Consider the following 17665-nt stretch of genomic DNA (forward strand, 5'->3'; position numbering starts at 1 on the left):
AACCAGCCCAGGCTTGTTGGAAATTTATGCTTCAGCCTACATTTTTGAAGTATAACTTTATATCAACCAACTATTGAACAAGTGTGATTGTTTTATTAAGGGAATTGATTGCTATAGTGATCATTTTGTCACCCAGCCTCATATTATTAAAATTAAAGATAGTTTTTTGTGTCATCTAAGCATGAAATGCAATTTTTGGTATTTTAGGGTGTCCGCAGGGTCTAATAAAAGTTGATAAATAATTTTTGGGGAAAATTAAGGCTTTTAAGATGTATTAAAGTCTTAATCGCATTTTTGCAAGGTCTTAAATTTTGTTCAAGCGTTGTCCAAAGTGTCCAAAAAAGGATAAATATATTTATTTTCCTCCTAATATTAACAACGCTGTGCTCGATTCATACGATTGGTTCAGGCAGGGACGCGTCCGGCCAATCTCCTCCGTCCGGGTGATGTCACGTAATTTGCGATAAATGCGGGAAGGTGTCCACATGTAACGCAACCATAGAGTGAAACAGACAGGAAAATGGGAAAATGTAAGTTTATGTACCCCTTGTTGGAGAAAGACTAAACACTGGCTGAAGCCTGTCGCTGAAAACAACCACGTAATTTATTCTTTCAAGCTTCGTTTCTTCCGAGCTTATCTGAGTTCTGTTGCATGGTTGTGCTCCATTAATTTATTTGAATACAACTGTTTATTAACAACTGTTCATTAAGTTAAAGGTTTGATACTGATTAGAATTTGAAGTGGTGGTGAGTTCTTAAAATATTTTGAGGTCTTTAAAAAGTCTTAAAAAGGTATTGCAATTATCTTTAAAATTCCTGCATATACCCTGTATTTCCATACAGCACTTCTTAAAAAATATACGATTTCCCAAAATGCAGTGGATGAAAACAAGCAGATAGGGTGTTTATTGGACCCTACATGATCAAGCAAAGATGAAGTTTAGGAATTTTGCCATCGCCGAACCCAACATGTCAACAAATGGCACTAACTAATAAAGCCCAGTGATACTTCAGACGAAATCACTCATCTTCTTTCAGCATGCACTGCTCATGTTTACTCCTGTGAGATTGAAATGAGGTCATTTAGGGGTCAGGGTAGGCAGCGTCCCAAAGTATGATGTGAAACTCTCCTCTGGTGGTTAGGCAAGTGAGACAGACTGGCACCAGCCATGTTTGTGTGTCTGCCGGGGATTGACATGCTAACGGCTAGTCAGTTTTTTGCTGTTTTCCAGCTTCTTGCAAAACCATCCAGGGATTTGCCCCACCACACACAGTGATGCCCGAAACCAAACCCTGACGTTTCTTCTTTAGGAAACAGCAATTATCTTGTTTCACCAAGTAAATCCCCTCCATTTGTCTTCCCTGAGTGTAAAATGGCATTTGAGTGGCTGATGTTCAGAGAGTTCTGCATCATCTTAGGTTGTGTCAACACAAACCACAAGTCTAGTTTGTTGCCTTCTGTGTTGTTTTAGACCTAAAACCAACTTGTTTTGTTGTTTTAGGAGACACTAGGGCGGCCATTTACATAAACCGTCATTTATCACCCCAGTCGAGAAAATGAGTTTGTACCTCAAAGCTGCGCACTTACAATGCACTGTACAGTATTTACATAACCAAGACTCCAAAACAATATACCACAGTGATGAGGGTGCTATAATGAGCACTGTACTGTAAGTGTGATCTTTTGATCACTCCTAAAAAAAAACATACTGTCTTAGTCTTAAAATATCTTCAATTTCAAAAACAAAATTTTAGGCCTTAAAGTATTAAATTCACTGAAATATTATGCTGTATGTTTTAAATTATTTTAAAGGGGTCTTCATTTTTTTTTTTTAAATGCAATCAGGCCAACTCCCATCCAATTACTAAAAATCCATCTCAATAAAACTTGTAGCAAAACTCGATTTATAACTAATGTTTTAATAGCTGATTTAATAGCTTTATAACCAATATAGTTTAATTTTCATTACAATAACACTGGTTTGAAAGTTCTCCATGTATTTATAGACCATATTGGGTTAGGACACTGACCTGGACAGACCGTTGTGCATAAATTTTATTTATTACAGCTTATATAAAGAGTTTTATTTTAAACAAAAGTTAAGTTGCTAAAAATAAATATGTATGCAAGTTGTTTTGACGCATTTAAATCATGTGACAGAAATAACTAGTTCATTTTTTGTTGGGGCCAAGTAAAAACCTTTATTGCTGGAACAACCAGGCCATAAACTGTTTATCCCTTTATACGTCTATAATTTCACTCATAATGCTCTAAAATAGGGTTAAATTTGACCTGGTGAAACCCTTAAAGAAGATATTTAGGGCTCTATAGAATTCGGCAACCTTTGTTAGCTATTATTAAAGACATTAGTGGACATAAATACTCCTTTTTTTTACCTAGAAAGTTTTACTCTGCTGGTTTGGAGCCAGTGCTTACAGTAGCTCCATATTGGTTCTTTGTCTTTCAACACCCACAGCAAAGGAAAGTAGCACAAACCAGCAATGCTGGTTTAATAATAAGAACCGCTTGCAGCAGGAGCTGAGTTTGGAGTTACATGACTAACAAAATGAACAACAAACTGTTTTGAGCAGCAGAACATGTTATTATCACTTGTGATCTCTGTCTATTAAAAAAAATAGTGTTCTGAATAAACAAGCTATTATTGTTTGTCATCTTCATCTTCGCAAATAAGACATGCTGTGTGAACACATAATTTTGTATTGTCGTCTTCGCTAAAACCTAAAAAGTTAAGGTAACTTAAATGGTTTGTTTCAATCGGTTTCCTCAAATAGTTTAAGTTCATAAACTATTCCTAGTAAGTACTGTGAATTTACTCCATTTGAGTAAACGAAGCAATTTGAGCACAGTAAAACCCAATAAATGAAGAGAACTCAAACCGACTGAGTACTGTAAAACCCAATAAGTTAAGGCAACTCAAACCGTTTGAGGAAACCGATTGCTACAAACCATTTGAGTAAAAAAAATGTATCTATATGAGTACTGTGAACTTGCTCCATTTAAGTTGAAGTAATGAGGTTTTTAATTAACTTATTACCTTCAACACTGACTTCAAAACTCTTTTCAAATGAGTAGACTTAACTTTCAGTCAGTTGAGTTCAGTTCATTTGATAAAGTTAACTGCTGGGATTAACAGTGTATGTTTGGATGCAACGTATATTCGCAAAGCCATTAACATCAAGAGCAATGCAACATTGATGGTTTGTTTTTATTTGGTACATCCATGCTTGCATCGCAAGGAAAGATGATGTGTCGTTAGTGACATCAAATATGGCTCTGTGGTGACTCTTTAGCTCATAAAAAAGCACTGCAGTTTTTAAAAGGACCGACAAACTATTTCTAAACCAGCAAGAGCACTAGCTTTGAACTAGCACCTGCTTCATGCTGGTGGAAAAGGGGTCAAAGTGAACTGCTGAACGACTTATTTACATTACAGTACAGAATTTTCTCCGATGTCAAAATAGAAGAGAGTCTGCCAATGCAGAAGTCATATGAAAATCAGTCTACATGCTTAGTAAACACCCTAGAGAGGTCTTTGAGTAAGTAGCAACTACATGAAATAATGGTTATGAACACACAATTCAATGCATCTTGGCTCAATAAATATAAATTTATAAGGGTAAAACCAATGATCCCAAAATGTTAACCTTAAATATTGTGTTTGATTTAGTTATGAAGCGCCATCTACTGTGGAAAGCACAACCAGCCGCTCTCAGAGTCAAACAGCTGCTTCATCATCATCATCATCTTCATCTCTTCATGCTGAGAGCTCCAGGACGGGCCAGGATGGAGACTTCTCTCTTCCTCAATATGGAGTTCAGCACATCCCTCAGACGTACACGGAGCTCGCCGAACCCTGGATCAAGGTGCGCTTGGAACTCTTAAACAATACACAAATTTAATGTGCACTCAGTTGTTCAACCAATAAGTGCATTCAACTTCTATAGCACATTCACTTGATCGATTTACAAAAAAATATTGAGTTGTGAATTAGGGGTGTCACGATTTCGATTTTTAATCGAAATCGATCTAAATTTATGCTCTATTTCGATTATCGAATCAAAAAATAGAATCGTTGATGCTGCCGCGCCCCCATGTCAGCTTGGCTTGCCAAGCGGGAAAATAACAGGCTTGTTGAAGTGCTTGTTAAACTGCAGAAGCAGGAGACCCGTCGAGAGAACTTAAACCCTCTCCTCTTTCAATGAAGTCGCCGGTGTTTAGCATTTTGGATTTCCAGTGAGTTATGTTAACAACGTTCGTGTTGTCGACAAAAACAAACACAGTTTTGCAAGCTCTGCTATGTACGTATTACGTACGGTTCGTCCGATAGACAACACCGGCATCGCGATCCTCCGCCCGCCCCCATTGCAAATCCGCTCGCGAAAAGTACACACTCAGGCCCTGTTTACACTTTGTTTTTAAATGGCATTTTAGAACGACAACGCCCTCCTTCCTCTCTACCTCTGAAAATGCACATCACATGACCACAAAGACACAGAAGCACATACAGCCTTGCGCTTGAGACAGCAGGTCCAGGCAGAGGACTGCTTCAATCTTTCACTCACTTGTACTTAGTCATTTTAGCGAACACCTCAGATACTGTTGGCTGGTTCCTGTTGGTTGTGCGTCTTTTTTACCGATGCCATTATAACGACACAGATCACTGCCTATTCACGAGTCCCGCAGAAAAAGTGATTGACAGGTGGTAATTATGTGTGTATCTTGCCTTTATTCATTTACTGTATGATTTGTTTATGGGTAAAACAAAGACCATGCAGGTCAGGTAGTTTAAACGGTAGGCTACAAATAATTAATTGGTCATTAATTAATTAATTATTCATATTCGAAAATCGAATCGTGCCTTTAGAATCAAAAATGTAATCGAATCGAGAATTTGGAGGATTGTGACACCCTTATTGTGAATATGTCATCATAACTTATTTTTTGTGGATCTGACATAATTTGATCCTTTGTTTTTATTGACGTTACGTTTGCATTCAGCAGTTATTCACAATAAACGCCAGTCTGTCAGAAACCACGCTACAGCAAAACGCTGCATGTCATGCGACTTAACCAAAGCACATCATTGGCTAGAATAAGGTCTTCTCTTTTCAACGAACAAAAAAAATAAAAAATCAATGTTGGTGTAAAAGAGAAAGTGGCAGGGAAATTAACATAAATGTCATGTTTCCATATGGCAACACCATGCGGTAGAGCAGGGGTGTCCAAACTTGGTCCTGGAGGGCCGGTGTCCTGCATATTTTAGTTTCAACCCCAATTAAACACACCTGAACCAGCTAATCAAGCACTTTCGAGGTTTACTAGAAATTTCCAGGCAGGTGTGTTAAAGGATGTTGGAGCTAAACTATGCAGGACACCGGTTTGGAGTTTGGACACCCCTGAGGTAGAGGGTTAAGTCTAAATAAGTCACGTCTAAATTAAACTTTTTACAGTATTGCCATGTATTTTAAGCATGTAAAAAATATCAAATATACTTGCATCATCAAATTAATCAAATAAACAATAATAGTGAAATAAATTACCGACAAAAAAGCAACAAAAACAGAAAATATCGCTAATATTTATTTTAATAAGTACACGTATAAACAGTGTCGATTCTAAACATAAGGTAAATGAATTGAGTTGATTAATCATTTAATTTCTAATGATCTGGAGGATGTACACATACTTTGCAGCTAGATTAGCCGTTGTGCCATCCTCTCCAGGTATATAGTGTAGTTTTCCTGCATTGGTTTGATTGAAGGGTGAGATTTATTTAATATTTAATTTAATTTAATTTTAATTTTAATTTTAATTTAATTAATTTTAATTTTTATTTTTTTATTTATTTTAATATTTAATATTTATTTAATATAAATTGTGGTAATAATCCCTTGTGTCCGTCTCAGGTGTTTGGATTGGAGCTGGTCGGCTGCCTCTTCTCTCGTAACTGGAACATCAGAGAAATGGCTCTGCGGCGGCTGTCCCATGACGTGAGCGGAGCCCTGCTCCTGGCCAACGGCGAGCACTCATTGGCCGGAGCGGGTGCAGGGGCAGGGCTGGCTGAGGTATCTGGAGACGTGGTGGTGGAGTCCTGCTGTAGTGTGCTCTCCATGGTCTGTGCAGACCCTGTCTACAAAGTCTACGTAGCAGCGCTGGTAAGATGATGCAGCTTTGTGTTTATGACACCAAACTTGTCTCTGCTGCTGTTTTTGAAGATGTAGAGTAAGGGTACGATTGTATAAGAGTACAAAAAAACATGATCATCACACTGCATTACTACTTTGATTACATTACTTTGACCACTACATAACGGGATATTTCACCCAAAAATGTTTTACTCTGTCAAGTTGTTTCAACTGTTTATAAGTTACTTCATTCAATTGAACATCATGGAAAACATGAAGAAGAAAGCTGAAAACCCTTAACCTCCATAGAAGGAAAAACAAATACTATGGAAGTCAATGGTTACAGGTATTCAACTTTCTTCAGAATATCTTATTTTGTGTTCAACACAATAAAAGAAACCCAAACAGGTTTGTGACAGGTGGTGTTGAGTAAATGATGTAGAGCTGGGCGATAATTCGATAACGATAATCATCATGATAGATATTTTTCCGATAAAATAATTCGAATGTTCAATCATTTTTACGCACTATGAGTAACGCTGTGCAGGCATTTTGCAGCCCGCCCTTCCGGATACCGCATGCAGACAAGTTTACAGCCATGCAGTGTTAGTTACACTTGGAGGAGTAAGAACAAAATAAGGTAAAAATAAGGTCAGTCGCAGACATTGTTGACAAGAAACATCACTAAACTTTTAAAAAGTTTTTTGCAATTCGACACAAAACAGAGCGACGTGCACTGCAAACTGCAGAAGGCTTGGCCATCAAAAGCAGGCAACACCACAAACCTGTTTCATCATTTAAAACAATACCACCCTTATGAAGATGCTAATAACATTACAGACCCAAACAAGTGTTGGAAAACCAGCGCAACTACCCTACAGAGTCTCAGGTCAAAGTCGTATGAAAGATATGACAGACAACACAATCTCAAACACATCTCAATAAACACTTGATGCTTGCTGTAAACTACAAGCTGCATTATTTAAGGGCATTTGTTACGACATTGATCGGATCTTTTGTTGTCAATCTTTTGTTGTTTTCTTTTTCTTGTTAAGATATTTTTTTTAACATCTGTAATACCACAATTGTCCCTCAACAACAGTAAAATAACCAGCCTTTGTATTTATATAAAGGATATCATCGCCAAGGAGAAATCAGATGCTAAACACATAATTTTTAAAATAATGACATATTAAAAGTGGAGCAAATATATGACAGACGTTTACAACAGCAGTGGATCATTAATTAAATCTTTATTTTCCACGGAGCGAAGCATCATCCACCCGCAGTTGTTTAGGACGGGCACGAACTAAAAATGTAAACACTTTATATATTTTTCTTTTGACATTTTATCTTTTTGCGACAAATTCCATAATGCATAATGTGCAACTTAATTTTAATGTATTTTTTTGATGGTCAATTATCTACAACATAAACAAGAAGAACAAATAACATCTGAGGTGAAGCGCTTTAAAACAAGTCCACTATAGTTTATGCTTAAGTGCCAAAACAATCCATAAACTATTTTCAAGGTTTCAGTTTTAATTCATTAACGAATCGCGGTTTGAGCAGCATGAGCTGGACAGTCTTTACAAAGTATTCGCAGCACTGATAGTATTCTTAGGTTACAGTGTTTCCCCTAGGTTTACAGTTATATCTTTTATTTTTTATTCACAAAGTGTGCAGCTTTTGTCACTGCAGTTTATATCAGTGGGCTTATTTATCTACAATGTTTTATTGTTGTTGTGGGACAATGTGAGAGGCAAACATCAAATTCAACATATCATTTAAATATCAACATGAATATTCTTCCCTTTACCTCAACGAGGGAAAAATAGTGCTTAAATTTGCAAACGCTACCTTTGAACTTGTTGGATTTCTGCCATCGTTCTGACTCCTGGTCGTTGGTGTGTGCAACTGACTGTACATAAACACCCACCCTACTCTGCCTCTGATTGGCAAACGACTAAAGTGCACTCTATTTAAGCCCATCATCACGTTCTCAGTTACACCACGTTCACAGACACACCAATCATCATCACTGGTTGGTTATGTGTCCCACCCCAGCCCCTAACACACACACATACACACACACCACAGAGGAAGAGAGGTCCTATGGCTGAGAGAGGTGCTGCTCGCATGAAAACTGCTTCAGTGTTCTCAATTATAGTAATGCGCATTTTATTGTCAGTAACGGGGGAAACCAGAAATTCATTTGATTACTCGTTACTGAAAGTAACACCGTTTGTTTATAGCGCCTTTGTTCCCATCACTGCTCTTGAGTTTATCACAAAAACTTAAGTTCAGTTGTCATCTTGATGCTATAGGTCAGGGCTGTTTAATTGGCGGCCTATGGGCCGAACCCAGCCCCCGAGACGATTTGTTCCGGCCCTCCAAATAGTGTGACCAAGACATCAAAAATAAATTTAGTTCTGTCGAAAACCGGCCGCTATAGTTATGAAGTGACATGCGTCTGTTCAATACAGCACGAGCTAAAGACTGCGCAGAATGCAAGTCACCATAAGCGAGTGGCACAGGCAGCCAAAAACATTTTGTATGTAGAAAAGGCCTTTTGTACAATGCACTAAAATCGTTGATAGAGATTCAACGATTTGGCGATTTCACTATTAACTGCGCTTTAATTCGTCACAGTTAATTAATCGTAAAGGTTTTCTCAGCTGCGTTTCTGTTGCACTGAATGAAACTGCTGCAATAAAATAAAGTTATGCCAAGTTGCCAACTGTGCGCTAGTTTAAAGTTCCAAGTATGCACACCGAGGCTAATACGCACACACACCGGATTAAATATAGCAGCGGCCGTTCCCATTTCACGTCTTTTCCGCTTGCAAGTTTGTTATTTCTAATGTAGGAATATATGACAATATGCGCGAGCAACGCGCTTGCTGCTTTCCGGGTGCACACCTTAGAAAACATCTCACGTTGAGAGTTGTGCGTGCCTTTCAGTGCAGTGTAAACAAAAGATATGTTAGAGGAATTATTATTAAAATGATTATGTATGTATGAACGCAGATGGCAACAACAGTTAATCTAAATAGCTACTTACCTTATATAAAGCTTGAATTTACATTAGACTTGATAACAGTGAAACCATGATTATTCTTCAGACTATATAAGCGTACAACCAATTTCAAAACACAACATAAGAATGTGTCTGAATGTAGAAAAAGCCTACTTCAGCAATGCACTGCTTTTGTTGGGGTTTGAAATACAACATTTGAATGTTTGTAAAAAATTTAAAAAGTCTATTGTACAATGCAGTGATATTATGTAGTTTCAAAATATAAATATTTTAACATTTTAATGTAGAAAAAGCCAACATGGGTGTCTTAAAGAGCAAAAATACAGCAAATGGGCTCTTATATGCTGTTGTGTCATCACTCATATTGCAAGTCATATCGCTCCGGCCCTTCGTTTGGGATGCTTTTCATGAACCGGCCCCCATGACAAACTTAATTATATAGCCCTGCTGTAGGTGATGCACAGAAATGTCAAGCATACTTTTTTGGGGGGGAATTTTTAGGTGTTTAACCGTAATATTAAACTTTTACTTATCAAAATGCTGCACTTGTGTGCTTTTTCTGGGCTGCCATGCTTAGAAAAACAACAATAATGTTCAGAATTTTTGTTTAATAACACCTAAACACAATTGTCACATGATTCCAGTCTTTGATACTTCAGATTTTCATCTCCAAAGATAAAATCTTTAATACTTGAATCCTGCAGAGCATCATGTGCAAATTTATTTGACCACTGTTTCATATGCCTGACCGCTGCTGTGATCATGTGGACAAACACTGGAGTCACATGAAGCCTTTACAGCGTGTGATGCTTCTGCTATAATCATATGAACAGTAGACACAATGTGACACAGCAGAAGGAAATTGCATAATACTGTTTTCACCAAGAGCTCCTAAAGCATCAGAGCCGGTTACAGAAGTCCAAAGGATAGCCTCTGTGGCCTTTCCTCGTTTAGCTAGCCTTGAGGAAACATTCACATGTATTATCTGAACTCTTTCATTTCACAAAATGGAAGTTAATTGGAGCAAGGGTCAAACATGACATAAAGCCACATCTGACTGAAGTGTCAATTCACAGCAGTACATTAAAGGTCCAATGAAATAAAAATAAATAAAAAATATAGATGTTAGTTTTAGTGATTATCTTTAAGCTAGTGTGTCAAATTTTGTTTAGAAAATATAAACCTGACATAAAGATCTAAAACTTGCAGTGTGTGACTTCCGCCTAAATCGATCAAGGATTTTTCAGGTCACCTCATACTAAGTCTTTCTTATCGAATCATGACCAATCAAATGCATTCTAGTATCTGACATGTCCCGCCCCCTTCAAGACACTTCTCATTTGTTTTTCATTTGATGCACTTGAGCTCAGCTCTCATTGGTAGAGCTGTGATGAAAACAACAGCTATTGGCTCTTTTTGTAAAAGCTATTCTAATACCCTGTCAGAAAAGTCTAGTGGCTAGAAATTAGCTGTCTGCTATAATGTTAATGTTGTTTTCATGTGTTTGCATACTGTAGATCAGGGATTCTCAACCCACTAGTGGGCCTCAGCGATCCTGCAGGTGGGTCGGGAGAGATTAAAATTAACTCTCAGTAATATACTATAATTTTTGGATTTCATGAATAATATGCTATATTAAATTATCTAAATAATGTACTTTCTTCTGTTTACTGATTGATTACGTCAAACTCAGCGCTAAAAACAGCCTCATAATCGCGTCTGCAACTAGGACACGCAAGTCTGTTCGTTCACAAAATAGCGTTATGCGTGAAGTGAAACTGAAAGTCTCTCTTTGTGTTTTTTGTGTGATCTATTTCATATATTCACATAGTTGTCCAAATTAATGTCCTGTGTGTGTTTTATAACGGACATGCGTTGTTATAAAACCTTATAACCTCCGTATCGCAAACACAAAAGCAGTCCGGTGAGAAATCTCTGTTGACGGATGGCATTTCATGTCACGTTTAGCCTTTATAATCTTAAAATGTGAGCAAAATGTGCTGTTTTGTCATCACCTTAAGGAGGTCACACACCAGAAGCGCCGCTTCACATTACGCTATAGAGAATCATTCAAATACTAGCTCTAAAGTGACGTTGGTGAAATGGTAACGGCTTCTGGTTTTCTGACGTCAGCTGCAGATGTGAATGAATGGCGGAAAAAAAGTAGTTCCTAATACAAAAGGGTTTTAGACTCTGTGTTTAATTTTCTTTTTTGTGTACAAGATTGTGCCGTCAAACTGTTGTATAAACGCAATATCACACTCGTAGCAGTGTGCTATGGCTGTATATCAGCATTTGTGTATATATATTTATATTATATATAGTTTTAGTTTTATATCTAATTAAATTGAAATAAAATTAAATATGTTATATGCTGATAATAGAAAATAATAGAAGGCACAACAAATGTATACAGGTGGGCCTATATATATATATATATATATATATATATATATATATATATATATATATATATATATATATATATATATATATATATACACACACACACACACACACACACACACACACACACACACACACACACACACACACACACACACACATATATACACATATACACACACACACATACACACATATATATATATATATATATATATATATATATATATATATATATATATATATATATATATATACATACCTACATACATATATATATATATATATATATATATATATATATATATATATATATATACACATACACACATACACATATACACACATATATATATATATATATATATATATATATATATATATATATATATATATATATATATATATATATATATATATATATATATATAAATATATAATTGATCGGAGAAAGAAGTGGGCCCCGAAATGAAAAACTTGAGAACCCCTGACAGAGATGAATATGGCCATGGTGTAAATACACACTACATTTAAAAGATAAAAACCAAAACATAACACAACTGTAATAACTACAGCAGTCGCGATCGTTGATGAAGTATGAGATCGCGATGACGTATGATAATGAGTGCGGGTGTTGTAGTGCTGTCCTATTTCTTAGGGGTAAAATTTGAAGCCCTCTTCACATTTTATTGGCCGAGGGGAAGGGGTAGGGGTCAGGGGTTAAATCTAGATTTGGGATAGGGCCAAAAAGTTACACTAAAAGTTAATCTAAAATAGTGTAATTTATTGTTTCAAGTCTTTAAAACACTACTGGTGTGTCACAAATGACATTTTGAATCTGTCTGGTATCCATTTATTCTTGCCAGAGATAAAAGCACATCCAGTGGATCAAGCATTTAGGTATATCTTCCCTTTTGTCAACTTTGATCGGAGGTTATCAGAAGCACACCAGAGTCCTAAAGTGCAACAAACCACGCAGGCTAGTTTTAAAGTTCACTTTAAAGCAGGAAGTCTGGACGCAGCAGGGATCCTCAGACTGAAGCTGGAAAAGAAAGGTTTCTGTTTTTTCTTTCTCTCATAACCCATTTTTTTAAAAAAGAGAAAACAATAGCTCTTGCTGCATGGACTTGTGGGATTGTGCCTTTCCCTCGGGCTCTGTGCTCCAGTGAGCTGCCTTTATGAAAACAACAAGCGTTTTGTCCTTTCGGGGCTTTCCAGCATATTTTTTTTTTCTATATTCTTCGAGCACACACCAGAAAAGAGGGCCGTCGCTATGAACTAAAAATATATTAGAGACAAAAGCTTTCAGGATGTACGACTGCTCTGTAAACACTGCAGTGTTTTGTAGTGGTTTGGCAGATCTGTAGTCTAAATGTGCCAAGTTCAAATGTCATATCTGTTGACTGTTTATTCTTAACGTGGCGTTATTCTTTTGGAGGCTTTTGGAGGATTTTAGCCTTTTTTTTGTCTCTGTATCTGTGTGTGTGTTTTGTTTTGAGGAGGGGAGTGTACGAAGTGTATAGTGTGTTAATCAATGTTGGGCTCTGCTCTATCAGTCACCACTCCCAGCTCTCTGTGGGTCAGAGTGAACTCACTCTCAAACACACACACACACACACACACACTGTTAGCATGGCGCTTCTCAGCTGGACGATCATAGGATTTTGACTGCAGGAAGATTATTGGGTTAACCCCTTCAGACCTGAATTATGTTCCAAATTTCAGAAAAATGGGATGTCATGTGATGTCCATTGTAATGGACACAGGGTCTGAAGGGGTTAATTCAAATATTAAAGTACCACTGATTGTATATGTATGTTTAAATACAGTATCAGCTTGCAAATTAAGTGATTATTAAAATTTGTTGTGCTATTTAAAGGCTTTAGGTTTGCTTTGCTTGTTTATAGGGCAATTGGTTTTATCATTAATGCATGTAATAGATAATTTTGTTGGATAAATGGATGGATGTAGAGAGAGATGGATGGATGGATGGATGGATGGATGGATGGATGGATGGATGGATGGATGGACTGCATATATTTGAGAATTTTGTGATGGATGGATGGATGGATGGATACACAGTGCATATAAAGAATTTGGTTATAGATGGATGGATGGATGGATGGATGGATTGATGGACTGCATATATTTGAGAATTTTGTGATGGATGGATGGATGGATGGATGGATACACAGTGCATATAAAGAATTTGGTTATAGATGGATGGATGGATGGATGGATGGATGGATTGCATATATTTGAGAATTTAGTTTTAGATGAATGAATTAATTAATTAATTAATTAATTAAGTAATTAATGGATACACGAATGAATGAATAAATGAATGAATTAATTAATTAATTAATACACACTGCATATATTTGAGAATTTTGTTTCAGATAGATAGATGGATGGATGGATGGATGGATGGATGGATAGATAGATAGATAGATAGATAGATAGATAGATAGATAGATAGATAGATAGATAGATAGATGGATAGATGGATAGATGGATAGATAGATAGATAGATAGATAGATGGATACACACTGCATATATTTGAGAATTTTATTATGGATAGATGGACGGAGACACACTGCATATTAGGCATGGGCGGGTATAAGATTCTGACGGTATGGTAACCTTGGATAAAAATATCCCGGTGTCACGGTATGATTACCGCTCTAAAATGTGCTTTTTGATTGTCTGAGTAAAAAAAAAACAACCTTTTCCCCCATTGAACACAATACATTTTATTTTAAAAACATTTTCAATATTTTGGAACGGTAAACGTCAGTGTAAATAATTAAAATCTTCATTAATTTCAAAAACACAGATTTGATTATAACTTGAAAAGGCATCTTTGGATATCTATCTTTTCTTTGGATATTAAAGTATTTCTCTGCACTGTTTAGCTCTAAAGCATGCTTGGATGTTGGTGTATAAGCGATTTGTTTCTCAAATATACCCTAAATCGTGGGCTGACCAGATTTTGATGTGGAGGGTCCGTTTCTTTTGGACATACTGCTGCCCTAAAAAACTAAATTATATAGTCATAAAAAAAGCATGTTAAAAATACGTTAGGAACAGTATAAAAGAAAATTGGAGTGGTTTTAAAACATTGATTTTTCCAAACTGTGCTAAACGTCCTGTGCCTACTGCATATGTTTGAGAATTTTGATGGATGGATGGATGGATGGATGGATGGATGGATGGATGGATGGATGGACGGACGGACGGACGGATGGATGGACGGATGGATGGACAGACAGATGGATGGATGGATGGACAGATACACTGCATTGAGAAATTTGTTATAGAAAAATAGATGGATAGATATACACTGCATATATTTGAGAATTTTGTGATGGATGGAAGGATGGATGGATGGATGGATGGATGGATGGATGGATGGATGGATGGATGGATGGATGGACTGATACACACTGCATATATTTGAGGTTTTTGTTGGATATATAGATGGATAATTAGAGGGATTGATGAATATATTTGTGATGGATGGATGGATGGATGGATACACTGCATATTCATTCATTAATTTTCTTGTCGGCTTAGTCCCTTTACTAATCCGGGGTCGCCACAGCAGAATGAACCGCCAACTTATCCAGCACATGTTTCACGCAGCGGATGCCCTTCCAGCTGCAACTCATCTCTGGGAAACATCCACACACACATTCACACACACACTCATACACTATGGACAATTTAGCCTACCCAATTCACCTGTACCGCATGTCTTTGGACTGTGGGGGAAACCGGAGCACCTGGAGGAAACCCACGCGAAGGCAGGGAGAACATGCAAACTCCACACAGAAACGCCAACTGAGAGAGGTTTGAACCAGCGACCTTCTTGCTGTGAGGCGACAGCACTGCCTTGCCGCTACACTGCATATATTTAAGAATTTTGTGATAGATAGATAGATAGATAGATAGATAGATAGATAGATAGATAGATAGATAGATAGATAGATAGATAGATAGATAGATAGATAGATAGATAGATAGATAGATAGATAGATAGATAGATAGATAGATAGATAGATAGATAGATAGATAGATGGATGGATGGATGGATGGATGGATGGATGGATGGATGGATATTTATTATTAGCAGTAAAATCATCTGAACTTGGGTATTACAGCTGTAATATTTCACTGTTAAATTATTAAATATAATTGAAACTCCTTTTGTGGACTTGTGCTCAACACACAACTTGAGAATCCTCAACACAAGCCACAGTTCTGAATGTGGCAACATTGTTTGTTAATTCTCATGTGCTTTAGTGTAGGATCTGTTTTAAGAGTTTTAACTTGTTTGTTTCAGAAAACCCTGCGAGCGATGCTTGTCTACACCCCATGCCACTCTGCTTCAGAGAGGACTCGATTACAGCAGCTTCTGCGGCCCGTGGTGGAAACCATACTGGTCAAGTGTGCAGATGCTAACAGGTACAACTGCTAATCAACATCTCTGAGTTGCACAACCTTAAGGCATGTTGTGTATGATGGTCAGAAGATCTGGTGTATTTCATATAATATCAGGCTGATGTAAATTTAAGAGATTATCACCATCTAGTGGGCATGCACTGTAACAAACAATCATTACCAATAAAAGTTTGCTCAACTACACCTTCCTGGTCAAACTGTTCATCCGAATATTTCATTTTAGTCAATAATAGAAGTTTTCCCTTCAACTTTTTCCTATTTGTTTGTTTGGGCATGTCACACATGCTCCTGCTGACTCTTAAATGCTCATTTAGAGTGCCTTAGCCAAGTGTACATGTATTTGTGCTCACAGTCGCACCAGTCAGCTGTCCGTGTCCACTCTGCTGGAGCTGTGCAAAGGTCAAATGGGAGAACTCGCTGTGGGCAGAGAAATTCTCAAAGCAGGTACAACTCTCACTATATTCCTGCTGATAAGATGTTGAAATCAGCTTTCTGTTTATCTCTGGTTGTGTTCATGTCTCATTTCCTATCAGGCTCTATTGGTATTGGTGGCGTTGACTATGTCCTGAACTGCATCTTGGGCTCTAAAACGGAGGCCAATAACTGGCAAGCACTGCTGGGTCGGCTGTGTCTGATTGACAGGCTCTTACTGGAGTTTCCTGCTGAATTCTACCCTCACATCGTGTCAGGTGGAGACTGCAACCAGGCGCAAAACGTTGTGGAGAGGTACAGATACAGCTCGTTTGAACAATTTTTCAGGGCATGCTTGTGATTTACTCAAAGAATTTCTTTCACATGTAAAAAAATAAAATAATAAAAATTGACATTATAACTATTGAATCTGAAGTTAATTAAACCAAGAAGTCTGTTATTAGCCATAACCCAATAGGAGCTTGTTAGATTAGTGTATGTATGCTTTTCTTTGGCTTCACATTTGTAGGCTAACATTATTAAAAGTGGTTTAGTGTAGAATAGAGGTTCTCATGTCAAGCCTTAAACATAAGCAGTTCAGGTTCAGACTGCACTGCATAAGTAATTTTGGCACAGTTAATTTGGTGAAGTGTGTTGTGGTGATACATAAACCCTTATGGATATTGGACATGAGCTTGTATAGAGCAGGGATTCCCAAACTTTTTTATTCCGGGACCCACCTAGGCAAGTAATTCAATCTCAACACCCACCATAAAATTTTAATATGGAAAAATGGGTTAAAAAAAAAATGTATCCATTCAAAGCAGTCAAAAATATATGGTGTGCGGCTTTTTGGATTTTGCGATTTGATATGCACAAAATGAGGCTCGAAGTGCTTTTTGTGGGATGCTGGCTGTAACTGTGATCATTTTTTTGTTGAAAATGATGCTCTTTTTTTAAGAAGAGAATATGATCAACCTTTGATCAAGCCCCTTGATTATGATCAAGCCCCGTCACATCGCAGTAAATTCCACTGCTAGTGTATATTGTCATAAGAAACTAAATAGCTTTTTGATTGACTTCTACAAGCTGGAAAAACGTCAGATAAATATGCCAATGCAATTAACGTTATAGCTGAATATATCTAATATTTACACACTTGCTTGAGGAAGGAATGATGGGGGTAGTTACATTACT

The 17665-nt window shown here is 37.1% G+C and overlaps 1 protein-coding gene across 3 annotated transcripts in view; it reads left to right on the plus strand.

The window, feature by feature from the left end:
• map3k1 (mitogen-activated protein kinase kinase kinase 1, E3 ubiquitin protein ligase) overlaps positions 1–17665 on the plus strand; it is a 98072-nt gene that overhangs the window by 63509 nt on the left and 16898 nt on the right. For 2 of the 3 annotated variants that reach the window (XM_087270053.1, XM_087270054.1), the window contains exons 9-13: positions 3690–3885; positions 5929–6177; positions 15939–16060; positions 16410–16501; positions 16591–16783. In XM_087270053.1, the coding sequence (XP_087126179.1) occupies positions 3690–3885; positions 5929–6177; positions 15939–16060; positions 16410–16501; positions 16591–16783 (852 nt within the window). Of the gene's footprint in view, positions 1–3689; positions 3886–5928; positions 6178–12574; positions 12648–15938; positions 16061–16409; positions 16502–16590; positions 16784–17665 lie in introns of those variants that run through there. The other variant, XM_087270055.1, reaches the window with a different exon arrangement.

This window comes from Danio rerio, chromosome 10, assembly GCF_052040795.2.
Source record: "Danio rerio strain M-AB ecotype USA chromosome 10, GRCz13ab, whole genome shotgun sequence".
Lineage (NCBI taxonomy): Eukaryota > Metazoa > Chordata > Actinopteri > Cypriniformes > Danionidae > Danio > Danio rerio.